Genomic DNA, 22,342 nt, shown 5'->3' on the forward strand with positions numbered 1-22,342 from the left:
TACCCAACTGTCAATACCAGCAGGCACCTTGATAGCCAATGTCATATGAGTTGGTGTAATTATATCTGATGCCTTTTCTACTACAATTATTCTCTCTGGAAATTTTAAGAATGGCAGCATCTGTTTTCAAGACGGAACACAATCAAAAGCTACCATCAGGTGCAGGCACTAGCCCAGCCCTTTATCACTAAGAAAAGGTAAGTAATCTCATTTATCCTCTAAAGATATATTTTCAAAGGAAAAAATAAAATTCTCTGCAATGAAAACAAAAGCTCTCCAGTTTCTCTGACTTGTTGTATTCCAAATTCGTGGCTCTGACCTTTTCTTAAAACTTTAAACATCACAAGGAAATCAGTGGGAAGGCAATCATGTGCTAACCAAATACTTAAAGGGCAGAAAAATTCACTGAAGTGAAAAGAGATTAGTAAAGGGTGGAAAAGAGGACCAGCCCCTCCCAGTTTGGGCGAACAGATTTGGGATGAGTTACCAGGCAGAAACCCACAAGCAATTAACAGCTCTGACATCAGGGCACAAGCAAATATAAAACACTCAGTTCTAAGAAAAGCGCAGCAGAGGATCCCCTCAGGAGTTCAAGGTACTGGAGAGAAACTCTATGGGGAGTGGGTGGATTCCCGCCAAAACTCCATTAGGATAAAGGGGACTTTAAATCCTGGATATTAACTTGCTAGAAATCTGCCCCCCATTTCTTCCTTCAGCTCCATGGATAAATGTAATTAACGACAGTGACCCGATAATGAGTGCTTTTGATAAATGACATCCAGGATAAGTATTTTTTTATATAAATAGAAATTTAAAATGAAGAAAATTAAATGACGAGGACAGGGGATTTAATTATGTAGGTATTATACATGTCAAATTTTTAAAGGTAAATTACTATTTTGATTAGTTTTTGAAATGTCATTTTACAGATATGAAAAGCATTTTGAAGGTGGGTTGGGAAGGGTCTCATGCCATTTATAACAGTACAAAACAACTTGCATAATTTCATCTTGCTTTTTCCTTTTCAGCTTGATTTTTATCTATGTGCCTCGGGCTCTACACAAAGGGCTGAAAACCAGAGCCTGTACTGCATTCTTGCTTCAAGCAGAAATGAAAGCTCCCAAACTCCTCTCTCTGGGCTATACCTTCTTGGCCCTGCTTTTTTTCCAGCAGGCCTGGGCTCAATTCCCAAGACAGTGTGTCACCATCGAGGCTTTGAGAAATGGCGTGTGTTGCCCAGACCTGTTCCCACTGTCTGGGCCTGGGACTGACCGCTGTGGTTCCTCATCGGGAAGGGGCAGGTGTGAAGTGGTGACAGCTGACTCCCGACCCCACGGCCCCCAGTACCCACATGATGGCAGAGATGACCGAGAGGGCTGGCCCACGCGCTTCTTCAACAGGACATGCCACTGCATTGGCAATTTCTCAGGATACAACTGTGGAACCTGCCGTCCTGGATGGAGAGGAGCTGCCTGTGACCAGAGGGTTCTCATAGGTAAGTGGGGTGTGAATGGATGCACAGTTCTGCGTGGAACTCAACACACTTACAGAATCCTGAACCAGTTGAACTTTCAGAACTCCTAGAAATCATAAAGCTCAAGACTTACTTTTCACAGCTGAGGAAACTGAGGCTTAGAGAGGCTGAGAAATGTATTTGATTTAAGGAGTTGAAGGTGAACCTCAAGTCTTCTAATAACATTTCCTTTCAAAAGATTTGTTGAGCAACTCCTTTATACTAGGAACTGTGCTAGGTGTTTATGACTGGACCTTTCAGTAACTTTGCAAGATAGTTATGTTAATTGTGAGGTTCTGAAAGGTCAAGTCCATGTAGCTGGTATGTGGTAAACGTGGAATTCACACTGAGATGTGTCCAGCTCTAATCGATGAGCTTCTTCCACTACCCTTGCTGACCACAAGGATGGTTCCTGCTCTGATGATCAAGTTCAGCCATTTTACAAGATGAGCCTGGCCTGCAGCCTAAATGACAATAAATGAGAAAGCTTTAAATAGTAACAGTTGGCAATACTGCATTGTTTTCCTTGTGCCAAACATGGGACCAAGAGTTTCAGGGGACGTTTACTGAGCCTTCTTTTTTTTTTTTTTTTTTTTTTTTTTTTGCGGTACGCAGGCCTCTCACTGTTGTGGCCTCTCCCGTTGCGGAGCACAGGCTCCGGACGCGCAGGCTCAGCGGCCATGGCTCACGGGCCCAGCCGCTCCGCGGCATGTGGAATCCTCCCGGACCGGGGCACGAGCCCGTGTCCCCTGCATCGGCAGGCGGACTCTCAAACACTGCGCCACCAGGGAAGCCCCTTTTTTTTTTTAATTGAAGTATAGCTGATTTACAATGTTGTGGCTACAGCAAAGTGATTCAGTTATACATATGTATCTATTTTTTCAGATTTTTTTCCCTTATGGGTTATCACAAAATATTGAGTATGGTTCCCTGTGCTACAGAGTACATCTTTGTTTGTTATTTATTTTATATACAGTTGTATGTACATGTTAATCCCAAACTCCTAATTTATCCCTCCCCCCCTTTCCCTTTGGTAGCCATAAGTTTGTTCTCTATGTCTGTGGGTGAGTCTTTATTCTGAGCCAGGCTCTGGTCTAAGTGCTTTTTATGTGTGTCCTCTTAGTCTTTACAGCTTTATAAAGCGGATATTTTTACACACACTTTACAGATGAAAAACTGATGCTTAGAGAAATGTGTGCAGTCATAGAATGAGGCCCTGGTCTTAACCACTATACTATACCACATACCGTGTTTTTGCAAAATTTATGATATTAAAAAGGTAGAAAATTCCAAGAAATATGCCAATAGTGAGCAGAAATCAATATAACAGGATCAGAGAATCATAAAGTCCATGGTAAGATTAAGGAAAGCTCATAGGAATCCTAGAGTAAGTTGGAGAGAGAAAGAGAGGGAGGGGAAGAGAGAGACAAAAAGCAGGCCTGAAGAAGGGATTTTAGCAAGGGGTATTTTTAAAAGTATAAAATGATGTGAGCACACATGTAAATTATCATTCACGGGTAAATGGGACGTGGTGTCACAAGATGATTGTGTGCATTGTCTACCCATGCCCACACTGCAGATGTTTTCACGTTTGAATTTTGTACCCTTAAAGTCAGGAGAAACCTACTGGACTTAAGTACAGAAGAAAAGAACCGCTTTGTCCGGGCCCTGGATATGGCAAAGCGTACAATTCACCCTCAGTTTGTCATTGCCACCAGGAGATCAGAAGAAATATTGGGGCCAGATGGCAACACCCCACAATTTGAGAACATTTCCATTTATAACTACTTTGTTTGGACGCACTACTACTCAGTCAAAAAGACTTTTCTGGGGGCAGGACAGGAAAGCTTTGGTGAAGTGGATTTCTCTCATGAGGGACCAGCGTTTCTCACATGGCATAGGTACCACCTGCTGCAGCTGGAGAGAGACATGCAGGTATGCACGAGGCATGGCCATGTTCATATCCTTTACAGAGGAGGTGACTTGTTTTTAAGTTGTTGATCCACTGTGTTCTGAATGATCAAAACAGGCAATGACAAAGCGATTGCACATTATTACTCTGCCTTCGGCATTCTGTTAAGTTTCTCCCTATGCTAATTACTTCCTTATTAATTAATCTTTACCCTTTGTGAAGTGAAAAGAAAGTCATATCAGTGATGAGGAAGCCAATTGAGATATTTGTAGGTGTGAATTAAAGCACTGGACATATTCTACAGCTCTGTCATTGAAAAAATAACCCTCATATAGTTTGCAATGAAGGACTCTCACTTGATATGTCTCCCTTTTCAAATGTAAACCAATACCTCCTCCTGGTTTGGATGAGGCAGGTGTGTATAACTTCTCAGTCTTCCAAGTCCCAAATGTATGGCTCACTTTATAAGTTGATGATTCGTTCTGATATGATACAGGGTTTAAATTATGAAAAAAATTACTTTTCATTTATATTGTCATATTTTAACTGAACTCCATTTTTTCCATGCCCCCTACCACTTTGAGGCTTATAGAAGACACCTACTAACAACATCCCATAGGTCAGACATCATTTTAATTTAAAAGGCATTGACTTTTTTGGCATACAGTGAAGCTCAAAACAAAGTTATTTCCTGCTTATTTTTAATCAGATAAGCTAAAGCCACATTAAAGTATCTGTTAACATAAATACTTTCATATTGTTTATTTTACTAATTGCTCTATATTTTAAGAAAAGTATTATTTTTAAATGAAGTTTTTAAAAAGAAATTTTGTTATTGACGTACAGTTGATTTACAATGTTGTGTTAATTTCTGCTGTACAGCAAAGTGATTCAGTTATACATATCTATACATTCTTTTTTTATATTCTGTTCCATGATGGTATTCATAGGATATGCAATATAGTTCTCTGTGCTATACAGTAGCACCCTGTTGTTTATCAATTCTGTATATAACAGCTTACATCTGCTAACCCCAACCTAACCCCTAACCCCTTTAAAATTCTTAGATCTCAATTAGGAAATCCACAAACTGAACCTGTTTTCTAGATGAAATAACAGCAATGAATCCCTCCCCACAAATTAAAATCTAAAAATTAATCTAAAAATATCCGAGGGCAGATTCCCATATTGATTCGCAGTATGCTTGCGCCCAGCATTATCCAAGAAAATAAATGGTTAGAAGGGAGAGATTTAATGCACTAAAATACAGAACAAAATATTCACATGTAAGTAGTCCATCCATATGCAATTTGAGAGTGATTAAATGAATTCATCTGATACTCTGAACTTCATAGTTTATAGCTCTGATTTCAAGGCATTTTTCAGATTATGAGTAGATAAATCTGTCATTTGTAATCGACTCGAGCTCTTCTTGCCTTCAAGTCATTTTCCCACAGGTACACCAAAATGAAAGGGCAGGTGGAAAGTATCTAAAAGCTTCAATTTTGCCTGCGTAAGCTTCAACCTCTATGACTTACGTTTTTAAAACCCAACAGCACAAGGGATCCAACAAATCACAATCTAAATGTAACGCACAGTTGAAATGCCACATGAATCTGCTCCAGCTCCCAGATGCCAGTTGCTGAACCACAAACTGACTCTTAATGATCCCTTAGAAGCTGTCACTAATTTTTGTGAACCAGAACAATGGCTTCTAAATAAGGACTCTAAAGCTCTGGAGATCAATAACTGGGGAATACCTTGGAAAGTTCTGACCCTCTAAGATACCCCGAGGACAAGGAAATGCTTCCTAGAAAGGGTTTAAAAGTAAAAAAGTACATATGTACTAAATACTTGTGAGATAAAACAATGGCAATCCCTACATTTATATCCCACACTCTAAATAGAGCTCACTAAAGGCTTAAAGGAATGAGAAATAACAAGTACAATAAATACATGTTTAAAGGAACCCAGTAAAATAAGCATGTGATCTTGAGTCCAGCATTTTTAAAATTGTTGAGATCAGCTTTAAATGGAAACTAGGTCTCTGGTCTAAATAACAGTGTGCACAGAGAAATAGTCTGCTTAAGTTTAGCATTTCCTGTCTGTATTAGTTTCTAGCAGAAGCCTGAGTCTTCATAGTTTAGATTCTGAAGCAGGGGTCTCTAAGTAAAACACCTTCAGTGCCCCGGCAGATAAGGCAAGTGTGAAAGAGCCTCTGTAGTCTGTGGCCAAACCAGAATCTAAACGCCTGAAGTCGTTCTGGTTAAATTACAAAACAGAAACAAAATAAAAGGCACTGCTTCACATAATATATCTCAAGGCTGAGTCTGGCGCCAGACCAGGAGTTAGTCATGCTTGAACTAAAGATAAGAAAATGGAAGGAAGTGGAAATGTCAAAGTGTAGAAGTGATTATTGATAATTTTTAGTAAAACCAACAGAAATGTAACTACTTGCCTAAAAAAGAAAAGGGAGACACCTCCCCAAAGCATTTGCAGAAACTTCTGTATAACAAGTTGAGTTTCATTCCCTCTAGTGCCCAAGTGACTTCTTGTAGTAAATTTGAGGCTTTGTTAAATAAGGTATTTAAGTCCTCTAGCCCTTCAGACACCACTGACACACTAACTGGTTCCTAAGTGGCTGAAGAGAACTAATAGAAACAGAATGCCGGGGAGTAAACCAAGCAAAGGGAGAATTTTAAACAAAAGCAGAGAATGCTAACAGAGTTTCTGTGATCTAGGAAATGTTGCAGGATACTTCTTTCTCCCTTCCTTACTGGAATTTTGCCACTGGGAAGAACACCTGTGACATTTGCACCGATGACTTGATGGGATCAAGAAGCAACTTTGATTCCACTCTTATAAGCCCGAACTCCGTCTTTTCTCAATGGCGAGTGGTCTGCGAATCCTTGGAAGATTATGATACCCTGGGAACCCTTTGTAACAGTAAGTTCCAAATGACAACTAGGATTCAGAATTGCCTGTTATGTAAAGTGATTAAATGTGCTGCCTGAAGGCTCTTCATTCTACTAAGGACTTCAGACTAAAATCCACGTTTATTATGGAGAGTTGATGTACAAATATTCACTAAGTACCTAGGACAGTCAAGGCAATCTGGGGTGCTCCAGGGGAAAAATAAAGTGCCTATACATTTTTCCATTGCTTTCCTTGAACAACTTGGTCAGTGCATTGCTCACTTTCTTATTTTGGAAATGTCTATTTTGTATTAATTAATCCTCTTAGTAAGCTCAGCACTGCTTAGTAGTCATGTGTCTTGTGTTGGAATTTCACAGAAAATGTTTCCCTAGGAAATGTGAAATATGCAGAAAGAGTTGGAAGTGCCCTGGGAGTAAAAAATACATATAATAATAATTACTATTATTATTGTATAATGATTATTACTATTATTTTATGTTATTATAATATATTATTTTTACTATTATGTTAATCTGGTCAGAAGGTTAAAAAACCGAAAGGTGACATGGAGGATGCCTTTAATAAAAGAAAGATACTGTACAGAAGATGTCTGCCAACTAGCTCTTTCCAGCTCTCCCAAAGTGAATACAAAAAGAGAATGATTAACCAGTTTTCCTAGCATCCTTTCTCCAGTGGTCTGAATGCCATCTCTGCCACACGTCACGTTTCTGTCCTATGTGGATCAGCTTCTGTGAAGCTTTCTGTTCTCTTCCTTAGATCCTATTTTTTACCGTCTCTCTTGCTGCTAACAGAAGGTCTTAATTATCAGAGTCTTTTTATCCCATCTTATTTTTCTTATTCAGGCATGTCTGGCTATTTTGAACTTTTGTTCTTCCATATAAAAACTAGAATTATTGGAATTTATTTTTTATTTTATTATTATACTAATAACATTTATTCTGCACATATTCCTTTAGGCACTAAATATTAAATTACTTTGTAACTTAAATAGAGGATATTTTAAATAGAGCAAAGAAATTAAGTAGATTTTTCACCATTAGAAAATTATTTAGCCATATATAGGAATAAGAGAAGTAAATGTATATAAAATTTTATTCTGTAGAAGTTTAAAAATTAAAATAAAACTTTGTTTGGCATGCTGAATGAGATAAAATTGAGGAGCAGTATGTCTTTAGATACCAAAACATTCACCTCTCTCTGACTGTGATTTTTTTTTTAATTTGTTTGCACATGGACAACTTCTGCCATTGCACCTATTAACATCCTATGGATTGGAGTCCTGTGGGATTTCCATGCAGGAATGAATGAAAAGTTCAGAGTGTCTGAAGTAGAAAGCAAATTTAAGAAGTATAGTGAAGAAAGAGCATGTTTTTCATGTGATGAATTAAAGGTGATATTTTAGTGGCTGGAAGAATGTTAGATGTCAATAATTAACTCTTTCAGTATACCGAATTTGGTGCATTTATGGAATACTGCAAAGATACTGTCCAGAAAGCATATGAGGACATAAGCATGCAATGTCTAAGGAAGGTTTGATCTAAAGCTGTACAGGTATGGGTGTCTTGTAAAAGATGACCAGTGAAACCACAGGAATGGATAATTTCATCCAAGAAGAAAAGTAGAGAGAGGCAAGAATTACCGTGAGGATTAAATCAGATATCTTATTAAAGTATGTGATACCATATCAGACACATTAATATGTGTTCAATAAAATGTTATTTTCCTTTTTTCTTTCACTGGCCTAATAAATAAAACAGTTCTTGTCTAGCTTCCTATCCTTCCCGCCATCCACTACACCCTTACATTGCCACATACCCTAGGCAAACTGTTCACCTAACAGGCCCTCTTGTACAATCAACCTGATCTTTTCATAAACCAACATACACCAAACAACTGTTTAGCTTTAATTATATGCCAGTGCTGGATCAAGACTGGAGGACACACTGGTGATCAAGAAAAGAGTTTGTGCTCCGATGGGGCTTATATGATGCATAGAAGAAAGCTTATCTCTTTTATTATTACCTCTGCTTAAAACGTTTGACTTGAAAAATCTGTCTTATTTCACCTCTGGCAATTTTCCTCAGTCCTTCAGGGCTCTTTGCAAATCTCTCTACCTAATGAAGGCTTCCTGAAGCCACCCAATTGGGAAGAATTGATCCTCTCACTTACGCTCTCCCCCCTTCCCACCCCCACCTTCCCTCCCTTCCCTATTTCTCCTTCTCTCCCTCCCTGTCTCCCCAAAGGCATCTCTGTATCTCTAGGGGTACCTATTATCCCTAGTACAGCAGCTCTTTGTTTACCTGTTTATCTTACTGACCTTAAAATGTTTCAATTATTTTCCACGTTAATTGCTGAAAAATATGTGGTGATTGCAATACAGACCGCTTCCCAAAGAGATTTAAGGTTGTTTTAACTTTATTTCTCTGAAGGCTTGAAAGAGCATTCAAGTACAAAATTTCATATGTGTATGAAATATGGATTTCAGTGTAGAGTTCTGATTTATGAGATTATGTTGGTAGGGTTTAATTTTCCATGGAATTTTCATTTTAATGTGTTCTCTTGAAAAAAGCATATGTTGATTTAACAAATACAAGGACCTCTATCTGTTATTGTGATCATCTTTTTTCTCAGGTGATTTTGTGTATCACATATTTTCCCTATTCACAGAAGTTGGACATGATAACTTATTTCCTCACTTTAATGCCACTAAATATGCACTTTAAAAATTTCCTCTTCTACCAAGGAAACCCTGTTTTTCAGTGTTCGTGCTATGTATACAAATTTGAAAAGCAAAGCTAAGATCTCTAAATGTTCTATACATGTTCACCGTTTCCCATCTTTTCCCCAGGCACTGAGGGTAGGCCAATTAGGAGAAATCCAGCTGGAAATGTGGCTAGACCAATGGTGCAACGTCTTCCTGAACCACAGGATGTCACTCAGTGCTTGGAAGTTGGTTTATTTGACACACCTCCTTTTTATTCCACTTCTACAAACAGTTTCCGAAACACAGTGGAAGGCAAGTAAAAATCGGTGCTCTGAATTGACCTAGTTGTTACACGGAAAACTATTCAAATTCAAATCTCTTTGAAAAAACCCTTTGAATGCCATATGGATCCTGTAAGTTTATGTGAATAGGGCCACCTATTATGATATAATCACAATTCTCTGCTCAAAAAAAGAACTTTCTTAAAGAAAAGTGTGAGACCCTGAAACTTTTTATCATAGGAGAAGCCCTTGGAAATGATTCTGTTAAAATACCTAAAAGGTATTAAACTCAAATTTCTGTTAGGTAGCTGGCCAATATGTGTATAACTATATCAAATTCTAGTATAGGTAAATAATATTCAAGACTTGGAGAGATTATTAATTTTTTTCTTAAAAAATATAATTAAAAATCCTGAACATAAGTTGCCATCTACTAAAGCCTGGTTTGGACACCTGTTTTATTTAGGTATCATCCTGCAACTTTTATTAAGATCTATAAAAATTAGAACTTGCATCTAGAGATATTTAATTTGGTTTTCCTTGCTTAATTCAAAGTATTTTAAAGCTGAGAAACTGAGGTCCAAAGAAGTGAAATTAATTTCCAAAGATATCCAGCTAGTTAGTAACAGAGCACAGATTCAAATCCAAATTTTCTAAGTCCTCTAAAATAAATTATATTTCATTTATAATTATTTTATAAAATAATTTACTTTATAAAATAAATTTTGATACCTCTAAATTATTCATGATACATATTTAAAGTTTTAAAAGAGTAGAATCACATTTAACTTTATTATAAACTTGTTATTGTCAAATTTTACCTTAAATACAGCATTGCACATGTTAGACCGCCCTCCCCCCAACCAATAAAAGGGAATAGATCTCTCTTTCCCATAATCTGAGATCCCTGATGTATAGATCCGATAATTATTTTCAATTATCTCCCCCTTTATCATCAAAATTATCTGCCATTCTTTCCTATCTTTATGTTAATTTTCATAACTACAATGATACACTGACTTGGAGATGACTCAATAAATAATAACCGTATTTTGACTAAGCTGGTATTTATAAACTAAGACTATAAGTAGTGATTTCATAAAGAATTTGCAGATTGTGCCTTACTGATGCTCAATCAAAAGACAAATTGTACTGATTTCCTGACAGAATGCATGAAAAGATTAGTGCTTAACCACCTGCTGTGTACATTACAGACAATCTTTAAACGTTTTATGAGTCAAAAAATAATGGAATAAACATATAAAAATGAGTAAATGAATAACTATAATTATATAACTGAGTTAATGTATTTCAAATTCTAATTTTGCTTTATAATATACAGCCCTTCCCTGCTATCCACGCTCTGGTCCTTCAAGCTAACTACACACACTTGTAACTCCATCCCACATCAGAGACCATCTATTTTTGTTTGTGATCTATCCTTGTCTTCTCTCTAATATGTATTCATGAACAATATATATATATGTGAGTATATATGGGAAATAGATATGTTATATATAATATGGGAAATGTATATATTATATATAATAGATATATAATATGTGGATTATATATAAAATGGGAATATATATATGATCCACATGTGAAATCCATATAATATGGAAATGTATTTGGAGAAGATATATATATAGAATACAGATCATTCTCAAAAGTTCTATAAACGTTTTGACAGCAGTCTTTTCAGATATTTAAAACTAGCACAGAGATGGTAAGAAAGCTCTGAGAAACTGTAACTTCTCCACAAAAATAATTTTCTAAAAATAAACATGCTGACAGTCATTCAAAAGGAATAAGGTAGGAGACTAAAGTAAAATCTGGCAATTTAAGCTCCAGGACAATCAGAGTGGTGTTCTCCCAATTGTATCAGCAGTTTTTGTAGAAGCTAGAGCTTTCCACTATCTTTATTTCCATGTAGACCAATGTTACCCTTGTCAAAATAGAGTGTTCTATATATTTTGACTGGTAGTCTTTGCAGGTCATTATTTTTAACCTAGAGGCTACATTTAGAATGCCATGCCACTAGCTTCAAACTAACCCAGCTCTCGGTACAGCAAACACATGTCACCAACCATAGGTACAGAGAAGCAGTGCTATTACACTAAGGTAAAAATTGGCCTGACAAGCTTAGGAAAAATTGTTTCCCAATATAATCACTGCTTTGGACTTGAAAAGTTAGATATGTGTAATGGTTTTTACTATTCTCATCCTTGTTTTTGTATCTAGGTTACAGTGATCCCACAGGAAGGTATGACCCTACTGTGCGAAGCCTTCACAATTTGGCTCATCTATTCCTGAATGGAACCGGGGGGCAAACTCATTTATCTCCCAATGATCCTATTTTTGTCCTCCTACATACTTTCACTGATGCAGTCTTTGATGAATGGCTGAGGAGATATACTGCTGGTAAAACTCTTTCATATGCTTTTTGCAGGCTCAGCAAAGGAGATTGTTCAGATGGCATAGTTACCACTTTAGGCTAAGCATCTGGCACATTTAAACTACACTTAACAATAGGATAAAATAGCTCTAATATCTAGCCATTTCCAACTATTCTAAACCACTTGGAAAAGGCAGATGAGAAGTCTCTCAGAATAGTAATTGTAAGATGATACTTATTAACATTCAATAGGACTAAAAAGGTCATCCCTTCTCCTTTTTACCATGTAAAGATGACTACCATGTTTCCCCAATTTTTCTTTCTCATATCTTCCAATGAACATCCTCATTGTTTTTTAATATGAATGCAAAAACCTTAAAGAGCTCTTCTTTGATACCCCAAAAGACAGAAAAAATACACTCATAATCCACAGTTCTGATTCTTATTACTTTACGGCCTCTCACAAATGGAAATTTTATTCAACTTGAAAAGTTAATGTTAGTTTTTATATCACATTGTAGAAAATCTCTTTTAAGTTCATTGTAATGCATTTTTAAAATATTATTTAAAGGCTACTTTCTCTTCACTCAGCTGAGAGGGTTGTATTACTATTCAAACAATGAATGTGCTTTTACTGGTTAAAACATTATAAATTTTCACATTTTAAAAGTGTTCTAAGTTTTGTCTTATGTGCCTTTACTTCATCATGCACATAAACATAATATTGGAGATTAACTATCTACTGATTCATTTATTCATTCAGCCATCTCTTACTTCTGTGCTGTGTGTGTATGTGTGTGTGTGTGTATGTGTGTGTGTGTGTGTGTGAGAGAGAGAGAGAGAGAGAGAGAGAATACAATAGAAACCGCTAATCTAACCTGATTTGGACCATTAATTGATGAGTTGGTCAAAATAGTTTGTTTCATCTGAAAACAATTTAAGAAATAAATAGCTTAAATACAAATATTTATTCACTTATCAATCTTCTATGAATTCACTGATTGGAGTTCCATCTGATTTTTCATGTGTATTTATATACATACATACAACCATAATGAATTGTCTATAATTTACAGTGTCTGTTTCTTTAAAGTGAAACAAGAAATTAACAACCCTTGTGATGCAATCTGAGTACAGTATTACTCTAAATTTTCATAATGCTCCCCTAACCCTTAAAAATCATAGTTGCTCATTCCTAATTCTATAGCAACGTTGCAGCCACTTATTCTTAATAAATCTTTCCAAAGCATTCCATTTATTTATTATAAAAACAACATCCTCCTCTTTTTACAATCATAATTATCGATTTACGTGTGTTTTGTTATATTACTTTTATTTCAATAACAAATAACTAGAATTAGTAGGTTTAGAAATGAACATAACAAACTTTTGTTAAACATACACTGCTGGAAACTAGACAGCAATGTATAAACTGACAATAAGCATATGTAAATAAATATAGAGTATGTTATATGGGGGAAAGTCTTTGTAGACAAGTAAAATCAGGAAAGGGGATAGGCAGCACTGCGTAAGTATATGGAGAAAAATGCTCCCAAGACAAAGGAACAAAGGAGCCACTGTGGCTGGAGCAGAGTGGGGAGTGGGGAGAAAACGGAGGGAGATGACAAGGTCAGAGAGAAAACAGGGGGCAGATCCTTAAAGACATTGGGTTTAACTCTAAGACAGAAGGGGAGCCATTGAAGGGTCTGACACAGGGAAGCAACATTGCAATCCAATTGCTATTGTTATTTTTATTCTTCTTCTTTTCCTCCACTTATTTTAATGGACACAACTTTTTTATGCAGCTGTAACTGGACTAGGTTGAGGCCAATTCAGTAAAGATGAAGTGGGAAGTTTAAAAATGATCTAAGTTATTAGCTTTAACATCTAACTTTAACAAATAATTAACAGGAGTAGTGCCTTGAGGCCAGGAACCTTGTCTTTTGTTTAATGCTATACCCCATGCGCCTAGATAAGTGCCTGGCATTAGCAGGAGCTCAATAGATTTCAGTGGATAAATATTTAATTAGCATTAATTCATAGTACATTTAAAATCACTAGATTTTAAATTTAAAGTTACAAAAATATAAACACTACCTGCCATTTCTATGATCAATTTTTCTTCAGAGTAGATGCTAAAATACTCTCCTGTGCTTCACAGGATCACAGTGACTGTCCAGGTAATATACTTCTTGCGAACAGAAAACCTAATATTTCACTAGCCTTCTCACATATTCCAGCTCTTTTAAATGTATTTCCACTAATGTCCTACCCAAACCCACTTCCAACTCTGGTTTTGTGACATTCCATTTGGCATTTCATTGTACCAATATAAATATAAACAACAACAACAACAAAAAGGAATGATCTTTTGTCACAAAGAGTATATCACTCCTTTTATCTGTGATAACAGAAACTTACTAATAATATAAATGCCTATGATTTTTATTTAAGTAGAAAGATGAAAGGCGGCAGGAAGCAAATAGGATTCTAGGACCTTGATTCAAAGTGTTAAGTGCTTTTTGTTAACAGAGTAAAACCCAGGGAATAAGTTAATATTTATTTCTCTAATTAAACAGAAAAATGAAAAATACTAAACAGAAATAGTCATAGTCAAGGACAAACCTCACTAGCTACAGTGTCTCTCATATTTAAATCATAGATGATACTACAGCAAATTACAAGTCCAATCTTTTCTTTAGCTTTGAAAAGTAAGTTTAATGAATTTTATTCAAATTAGTTTCTGTAATATAAAAGTAAAACAACTAATGATCATCACAGATAAGAAAAGACTAAAATTTCCTTATTTTTAAACTCTCTTTTTGTATTGGATGACATGTTAGTGCTGTACTCAAAGCATCTGAGCTCTGTTTTATGCAATTCCCTGTTCTGCTGTAGTGAAACATTTTTATGTCTTTACTCAGTGTAAAATATGAAAGAATTTTTAAAGTTACCCTTGAATACTTTGGGTCACCTTCAGAACATAATAATAATGTATTAATATTAGCTTGAGTTTGTCTATTAACAAGGTGTCTTTGACATATTTTAGATATATCCACATATCCATTGGAAAATGCCCCTATTGGACATAACAGACAATACAATATGGTACCATTTTGGCCTCCAATTACCAACATAGAAATGTTTGTTACTGCTCCAGACAACCTGGGATACACTTATGAAGTTCAATGGTCAAGTGAGTACTGAAAGTGTATTTTTACTGTGGAAATTTCCGAAAGCAAATTTGTCACCCTTAAAGTAATCACATTTTTCTGAGATAAAGTAATCCACAGTTTTCCACTTGGATTTAGAAGCTTTCATTTGAATTTTTATTTGTGGATAAAGAGACTGAATTTAACATTTGTTGAGAGCCCACTCTGACCTGGTATTGAGCTGATTACATACCACACTATTTCATTTAATCCTTACAACCCTCTGAGGCAAGCATTAAAATCCTCATTTTACAAATAAGGAAGACGAGGCTTAGAGGGAGTAATTGTCAAGGATCACCTTTCTAGTGAGCATAGAGAATGAGTCTTGAGCTTAGCCCTGTGTAATATGCCCTTATTTTTCTACTACATAATGTTGCTTCTGTTTATTTAGCCTAAAAAAAAAAAAGAGATGGAGATATTCTGAGCTGTTTTTTCTGAGGTTTTGAAATTCAAAACTTTCTGATTTAATTTTAAATACCTTTCTTAACAAAGGCAGTGGGGTACAGTGGAAGAGCACAGGATCTGGATCCTGAAAGACCTGGGCTCCAAAACCAACTCTACTGCATACTAACCAAACGACCTTGGGCAAGTGACTCAAACTCGGAGCCATCATTTCCTTTAGAATGAATATAATAACTATCCCGGTAGGGCTCACTATGAGAAATCGGAAAGTGCTTTGAAGATGCCAGGTGCTATAACAGGCGATGTAGCCAATAAAAATTAAATATGAGGACTTTGTAAAGTGCCTGGAACAGTGCCTCTGTTAGGGTATCCAATTTTGGGTGGCGACTGTTTTATTATTTATTTTTTGCTCTCGTTTTCTTTTTCACATAGGTCGGAATTTTAGTATTTCTGAGATTGTTACCATAGCGGTAATTGCTGCTTTATTACTGGTTGCAGTCATTTTTGTGGGTGCTTCTTGTCTGATTCGTGCCAGAAGAAAAATGGATGAAGCAAATCAGTCTCTCCTTACTGATCAGTATCAACACTATGTTGAAGAATATGAAAAAATCCAGAATCCTAATCAGTCTGTGGTGTAATTACAAGTGGTATATTCTCTTATGCATTACTATCATAAAACCATATGGTTGAAAAATAACAGGTTGAGTTAGTAACTGTATTTTCTTTCATTCTGTTACTTCCGTCCTTGTGCATGCACATGCTGGAATTCAAAGCACCAGATACTATTGTCCAGAACTGGGGAAAGTCACAATATTTTCAATGTTTTCTATTTTTCAGTTCTATTTATAATGGTAGGTTGCACCCATTCTATGGTATTTAAGTAGATAGTATGAAGATTTGGGGCATGTTTTGAAGGTCAACTACAGGACAATATAAATAAGTTGTTGTACTTTGTTCATATCGTAAAGAAAAATCATGATTGATCGTAAACCCCTGATTAAAATACATGAGTAGGATGCAAATGAACTTATTTACGAAGCAGAAACAGACTCACAGACATAGAAAACAAACTTTCAGTTACCAGCTGGGAAAGGGGGTGGGGGAGGGATACAGAAGGAGTTGTGATTAGCAGATACAAACTACTATATATAAAATAGATAAACAACAAGGTCCTACTGTATAGCACAGGGAACTATATTCAATATCCTATAATAAACCATAATGGAAAAGAATATGTATATACATGTATAACTGAACCACTTTGCTGTACACCAGAAACTAACACAACATTGTAAATCAACTACACTTCAATAAAAAATTAAAAAAAAAAAAAAGAGTAGACATTTCTACAATGTCAAGATGTAAATACATTTCCATTCATTGACACTGGCCAACAGATATAAAGGAGCTACATTTGTAGTTTAAATTAATTATATGACATTATAAATGGGATCCCAATTAACTTTTTCAAACTGATCTTCCCCTTTGATCATCAGCCTATATTATTTAGTTTAAGGTTCAAGGCCACAACAAAATCACAATCTTTGTCACACTTTGGAGAGGTAAAAGCTTTACTTTGTTTAAAAGACTGTCAATAGTGCCTATGCTTGCAGCGGTGTTTTCCAACCTCAATTCACTGAAAAAAGAACTACCCATCCATGCATTTCACCTCCCACTTCCTCTTCTAGTTTCTTAGAGGTCCACAAGGAAGGCATAAATGTAGAGAATATGTGTCAGAGTGCTCTACAAATAGCATCAGTTCATGGTGTTTAATTCAAACACCATTTTCTTGTCATTTATCAACCTTTTATATATTTTCAAAATAAAATATTAAAATATTATTTCATCAGTCCCCCTTTTCTGTACAATTCTGCGAGAACGTCATTCTTTAATTTCTTCCTATCTTTTAACAAAATATTTTTTCTCTTTTTGATCTTGTATTACAGAAACAATATTCCCAATGAAGAACTCTTATAGGCTGGTTATATGAACAAACATTTTAATGAAAATTGGTTAAAAAGAAATAATATCAGTAATAATTATACACTATAGAAAATGGGTAGTCTCATATTCCCAACTCAATAAACAGAAACAAGATTAAAGTTATATACACCTGATTGGTTACTGGGTTTCCTGCTATTAAGCAATCTTCAGGCTATGTACACAAGATAAACAGACGAAACGTGTTAGTGAAAGAGAATGTATATAACAACAATATTGTTTTAACTTTCAAAGAGGATTACTCAGTTGGTTCTCTCGAATACATTTTGATTTATTAAAATCTTATGTACTCAAAGCTTTTCAGATAAATTATTGTATAATGTAAGGTTTATTTTTATATAAACATCAATGAAACTGAGTTCCTTACTTCATATTTTTGGAGATTTACTAAGTACTCATTTCATAAACATGTATCAAGCACACACTATGGATTTGGGGAGGGGAAAGTCAGGAACATAAAATTAAGGTGACATTTGACTTGGGCCTTAAGGAATACCATTGAATTTACCAAATATAAGAGTAGAGAATGAGATTCCATGCAGAAGTGACAGCATGAGCAAAGTCACAGAAGTTTGAAAGAGCATGGAACATTCAAAACTATAAAGCAGGTCAGCGTGGTTAGAGCACAGTTTTCATGGAGGGGAGAAGAAATATAAATTGGGAATAAAATCAGTGTCCTATGCGCAATCCTCAGAAATTTGGAATTCATTCTATTTGAATTCCAAATTTGGAATGAGAGAACAGGGGACAGTCACAAAGTATGTCTGAGAAAGATAACGGTGGAGGTAATATTTTTAAATAATGATGATTAAGAATGATTTGGGGGCTTCCCTGGTGGCGCAGTGGTTGAGAGTCCGCCTCCGCCTGCCGATGCGGGGCACACGGGTTCGTGCCCCGGTCCGGGAAGATCCCACATGCCACGGAGTGGCTGGGCCTGTGAGCCATGGCCGCTAAGCCTGCGCATCCGGAGCCTGTGCTCCGCAACGGGAGAGGCCACAACAGTGAGAGGCCCGCGTACCGCAAAAAAAAAAAAAAAAAAAAAAAAAAAGAATGATTTGGAATGGCCAGAGTACAAACGAAGAGACTAGTAAATATCAAATAGTTCATGGGAGAGAGGAGGAGAGCCTGTCCCGAAACATGAGCATTAATTCTAAGAAATCCTAACTCTAATAGAGAGCTACACCCATTACCTTATAAATATAGCTTTGATAATTTCTCCCTAAATGTGCTGCTTTATTTTTCTTTTACTCAAGGACTTCTTTCTATTTATTTTACAGCTCTGTAAGATCTTAAGACTTATCTTGATCAGGTAACCATTCCTCCCCCTATAATATGCTACATTATTCATTGTAAATAATACTCTTCTGCAATCTTGGAGATTTTTCACTGGTTCTCAGTCCTCCAGCCCTCTTATAAAACACAGTAAATGAAATTATTATGTACTCACTGGAAAGCACACTGCATACCACTTAAACCCACTCTTTCCTGTTGCATAAGTATACATTGCATGCCAATACCACAAACTGAGCTGAGCTTTATAGTCTAAACAGAGGTAAAAATGCCTGATTGGACCTTCCTACATAATCAAGAATGAAAAGCTATTACTTTTGTATCCCTCTGAAGTTATATCCTGTCTTCTTTCCTATAAGCAGATTTCAGAGATGGTGCTCACTTACAGCTCCATGTAATCTTTAAAACTGGATGCAGGGAGAAAGAAGATTTGTCTATTAAAATAACTGTTCCAAGATTTGTTATGAGACACTTGTTCTGAGCTCAGTCCATGAAGGCCCAGTAACATCATGCATTTTGTTCTTCGCCATTTCCTAGTCAAAATCATTACACAAGCAACCAATCAATGGAAGATCAAGTTGGGCACAGAGAGCTAATATGAAACAGAAAAAAGAAAAAAAATTTAAATATGTTAACAAACCAAAAACAGAGCTTGATATGAAAGAACTGAAATGTAAAAGGAAAAATGCAAAATCTCCCACTTTGAAAGCACAATTGAAAAATTAAAGGGTATGGGCTTCCCTGGTGGCGCAGTGGTTGAGAGTCTGCCTGCCAATGCAGGGGACACGGGTTCGAGCCCTGGTCTGGGAAGGTCCCACATGCCGCGGAGCGACTAGGCCCGTGAGCCGCAACTACTGAGCCTGCGTGTCTGGAGCTTGTGCTCCGCAACAAGAGAGGCCGTGACAGTGAGAGGCCCGCGCACCGCGATGAAGAGTGGCCCCCGCTCGCCGCAACTAGAGAAAGCCCACGCACAGAAAAGACCCAGCACAGCCAAAAATAAATAAATAAATGAAATTTAAAAAAAAAAAAAAATTAAAGGGTAGAACAAGACAGAAGCTAGCAAGAGATTTTAGTGAATTACAAGGCCAGTATAAGGCAATAGTGCAATGCAACCAATAAAGTGGGGGGAGGAATGCTATGTGATTGATAAAGAGGAAAGAAATACTATGGAAGTGCTAAGGTATTATGCGTCACTAACACAGGAACAGAAATCTGTGGTGTCTGAGTCACACCTGGAGTATTTATTTGACTTAAAGGTCACGGTTTAAGAGAAACATTAACAAACTGGAACATGCCTCTCCATCTTTTAAGTGATACAATTACTAGCCCAAGAGAGAAACTTGGAAGTCACCCTTGAATTCTACCATTTCTCTCAATCCTCACATCCAATTAATTAATCATCTTGATAATACTATTGGTCAGTATCTCCTGGGCACTGAACCCATCATCTAAGACAATGCTTCTCAGTTGGAGAGCAATTTACCCCCAGGAGACATCTGGGGGTGGGGCATTCTATGGGCATCTAATGGGCACAGGCCAGGGGTGCTACTGAACATCCAACAATGCACAAAACAGCCCTCCAGATCAAAAAATAATCCAGCCCAAAATGTCAATAGTGCTGAGGTTAAGAAAACCTGATCTAAGGCCACAAGTATAAACAAGGTTCATAGTGCTTGTGGCCTCACAGAGCTTGAAAGAGAATGAAAAGAGATGAAAGAGAATGGCAAAGCCAATGCACTGTATTAGGAATGCATTATTTTCTCACAAACTAGGAAGTCTGAAAGGCAGAGCCCAAGGGAAGTAAGACAGCACAATGATGCCTTCAAGAGTACAGGCTCTTTATAACTTTTCTCCAGCACCTTTAGTGCGTGGTTTTTACCTTTTTATTTATACTCTCAGTGCTGTGAAATGGCTGCCACATCTCTAGACTTTATATCTATCCCACATAGAAATTTTCTTTTTATTTGGAAATAGATATCCTCCCAAATTCTGCCTATATTGCATTAGAAGTCTATCCCATGGCAGGAGAGTATAAAAAATTGAGGGAGTTTTTTGTTGGTGGTGGTTTGTTGTTTGGCTGGTTACTATCCTGAATAAAATCAGAATCCTAATCGTAAGGGATAAGAAAGAAAGAATCTGGAATTGTGGCAGCTGGGAGTGCTGCCACAGCAATAAACAAGCAAAAACAATCAAGATATGTAATAATTATAGCAGAATGAAAGAAACACACAGTGTGCTTTTCTTTAAAAGAAAAAACAATCTGGTGGTGGAGGGTGGCATCTAATTGATAGATAGATGATTAAGGAAAATCAGCTAAAGAACTGAAAATTAAGCTGAAACCTAGAGGATGAGAAAATTGCTGGAAAAGTACACTGAACAGGTCTATGATAAAAGCTGAATCCCCACTGTCCTCAATAGAATGTTAAAACATGCTACCACTAATTTTTTTTAAGGTAATAAATATACTGTTTCTGTTTAGAAATAAAGAGGTAAAATCCAAACAATCAACTTGAAGTGTGAATTGTATGTGGGGAAGATTGGAGCAGAGGCCATTTGTAGTTGTTCATGAACCCTGACTTTTTGAAAGGAAGTTTTAAAGAAAAGAGTGACTTTTTTTGAAATCTCAGTAAAGAATGATTGATTTCAAAATTTATGTCACTAAGCAGAAGTTTATTCTTAATTTTTCCACCTATGAAATAGGAAACTTTAGACTTTGAATTGGGGGACGAAGGAAAGAAAGGACAATGAATAAAATCTGTCGTGGCTCTCAAATAGAAATGAGTAAAACTGGTCATCAATCAGTTAGATTAAGTAAATCCCATGTAGAAATACACTCTTGTATTTTTTTATGTAGGCTTCAAAACAGACCTTCTGACATGCTGTAAAATGTATTTCTGCAATGTTCTTCTAATCTTTGGATTTAGTCAGCCTTTTATTAATATATCTGCTAAAAGGTGAATAGAATCTGACCACGAGATGGCAGCTTTGAACACATTTCAAAATGTTGATTATGAACATCAAATGTCTCCAACTGAAACGAACAGTGAAGACATCTGCTCTTCCTCTTCTGGTTTAAAAAAATGTTCATGTGATCCTTGAAAGCAGAAGAAATGCAGTTTTTCATTTTGTTAGAAAAATGGTCTGTGAGATTAATAATCTCCACACGGCTGAAATTCCCAACTGAATAATAATGACAAAAATGTGTCTTCTTATTGACTAGAACTCTCTTGTATACATTATCCTCCTTTATCACGATCACTTATCATCAGGCCACAAAATGAAGAGTGAGGGGCAGATCACCCAGATGGGTTTCACATACAATAGATGATTACGTCAGCACCAAAGACACTGATAACTTGTGACAAGGGTGAAAGGGCTAGTCAGCTGTGGGAATCAGCTCTACTCAGCCCCTGAGACTACACATAATGAAAGTCATGGCTAACTTTGCAAATGTATGCCTAAAGCTGTCAAAGAAAAACTGGCCTAATAGAAGGCTAAAGAGAATATCAATTCATTTTAACTTACTTTGAAAAAATCCAACCTAGGCAATAGATGCAAGAATACAACCAACTCCTGCACAGTCTCCTAAATTTACCAATTGTCAACATTTTGCACATTTCCTTTGTCACTCTATTTTCACATTACCTGTGTACATATCATGATTAATATTTTTCCTGAACAAGACTGAAAGT

General features: G+C 36.4%; 1 protein-coding gene across 1 annotated transcript; it reads left to right on the forward strand.

Moving 5' to 3' along the window:
- The first annotated feature begins 587 nt into the window (after positions 1-587).
- Positions 588-17,200, forward strand: TYRP1 (tyrosinase related protein 1). The gene is made up of 8 exons (XM_060013460.1): positions 588-595; positions 1,029-1,495; positions 3,126-3,448; positions 6,167-6,371; positions 9,211-9,378; positions 11,592-11,771; positions 14,795-14,941; positions 15,792-17,200. Exons 2-8 carry the CDS (start codon positions 1,111-1,113, stop codon positions 15,995-15,997), a joined length of 1,614 nt encoding a protein of 537 aa, XP_059869443.1. The 5' UTR covers positions 588-595; positions 1,029-1,110; the 3' UTR covers positions 15,998-17,200.
- Positions 17,201-22,342: the final 5,142 nt, after the last annotated feature.

This window comes from Delphinus delphis, chromosome 6, assembly GCF_949987515.2.
Source record: "Delphinus delphis chromosome 6, mDelDel1.2, whole genome shotgun sequence".
Classification (NCBI taxonomy): Eukaryota; Metazoa; Chordata; class Mammalia; order Artiodactyla; family Delphinidae; genus Delphinus; species Delphinus delphis.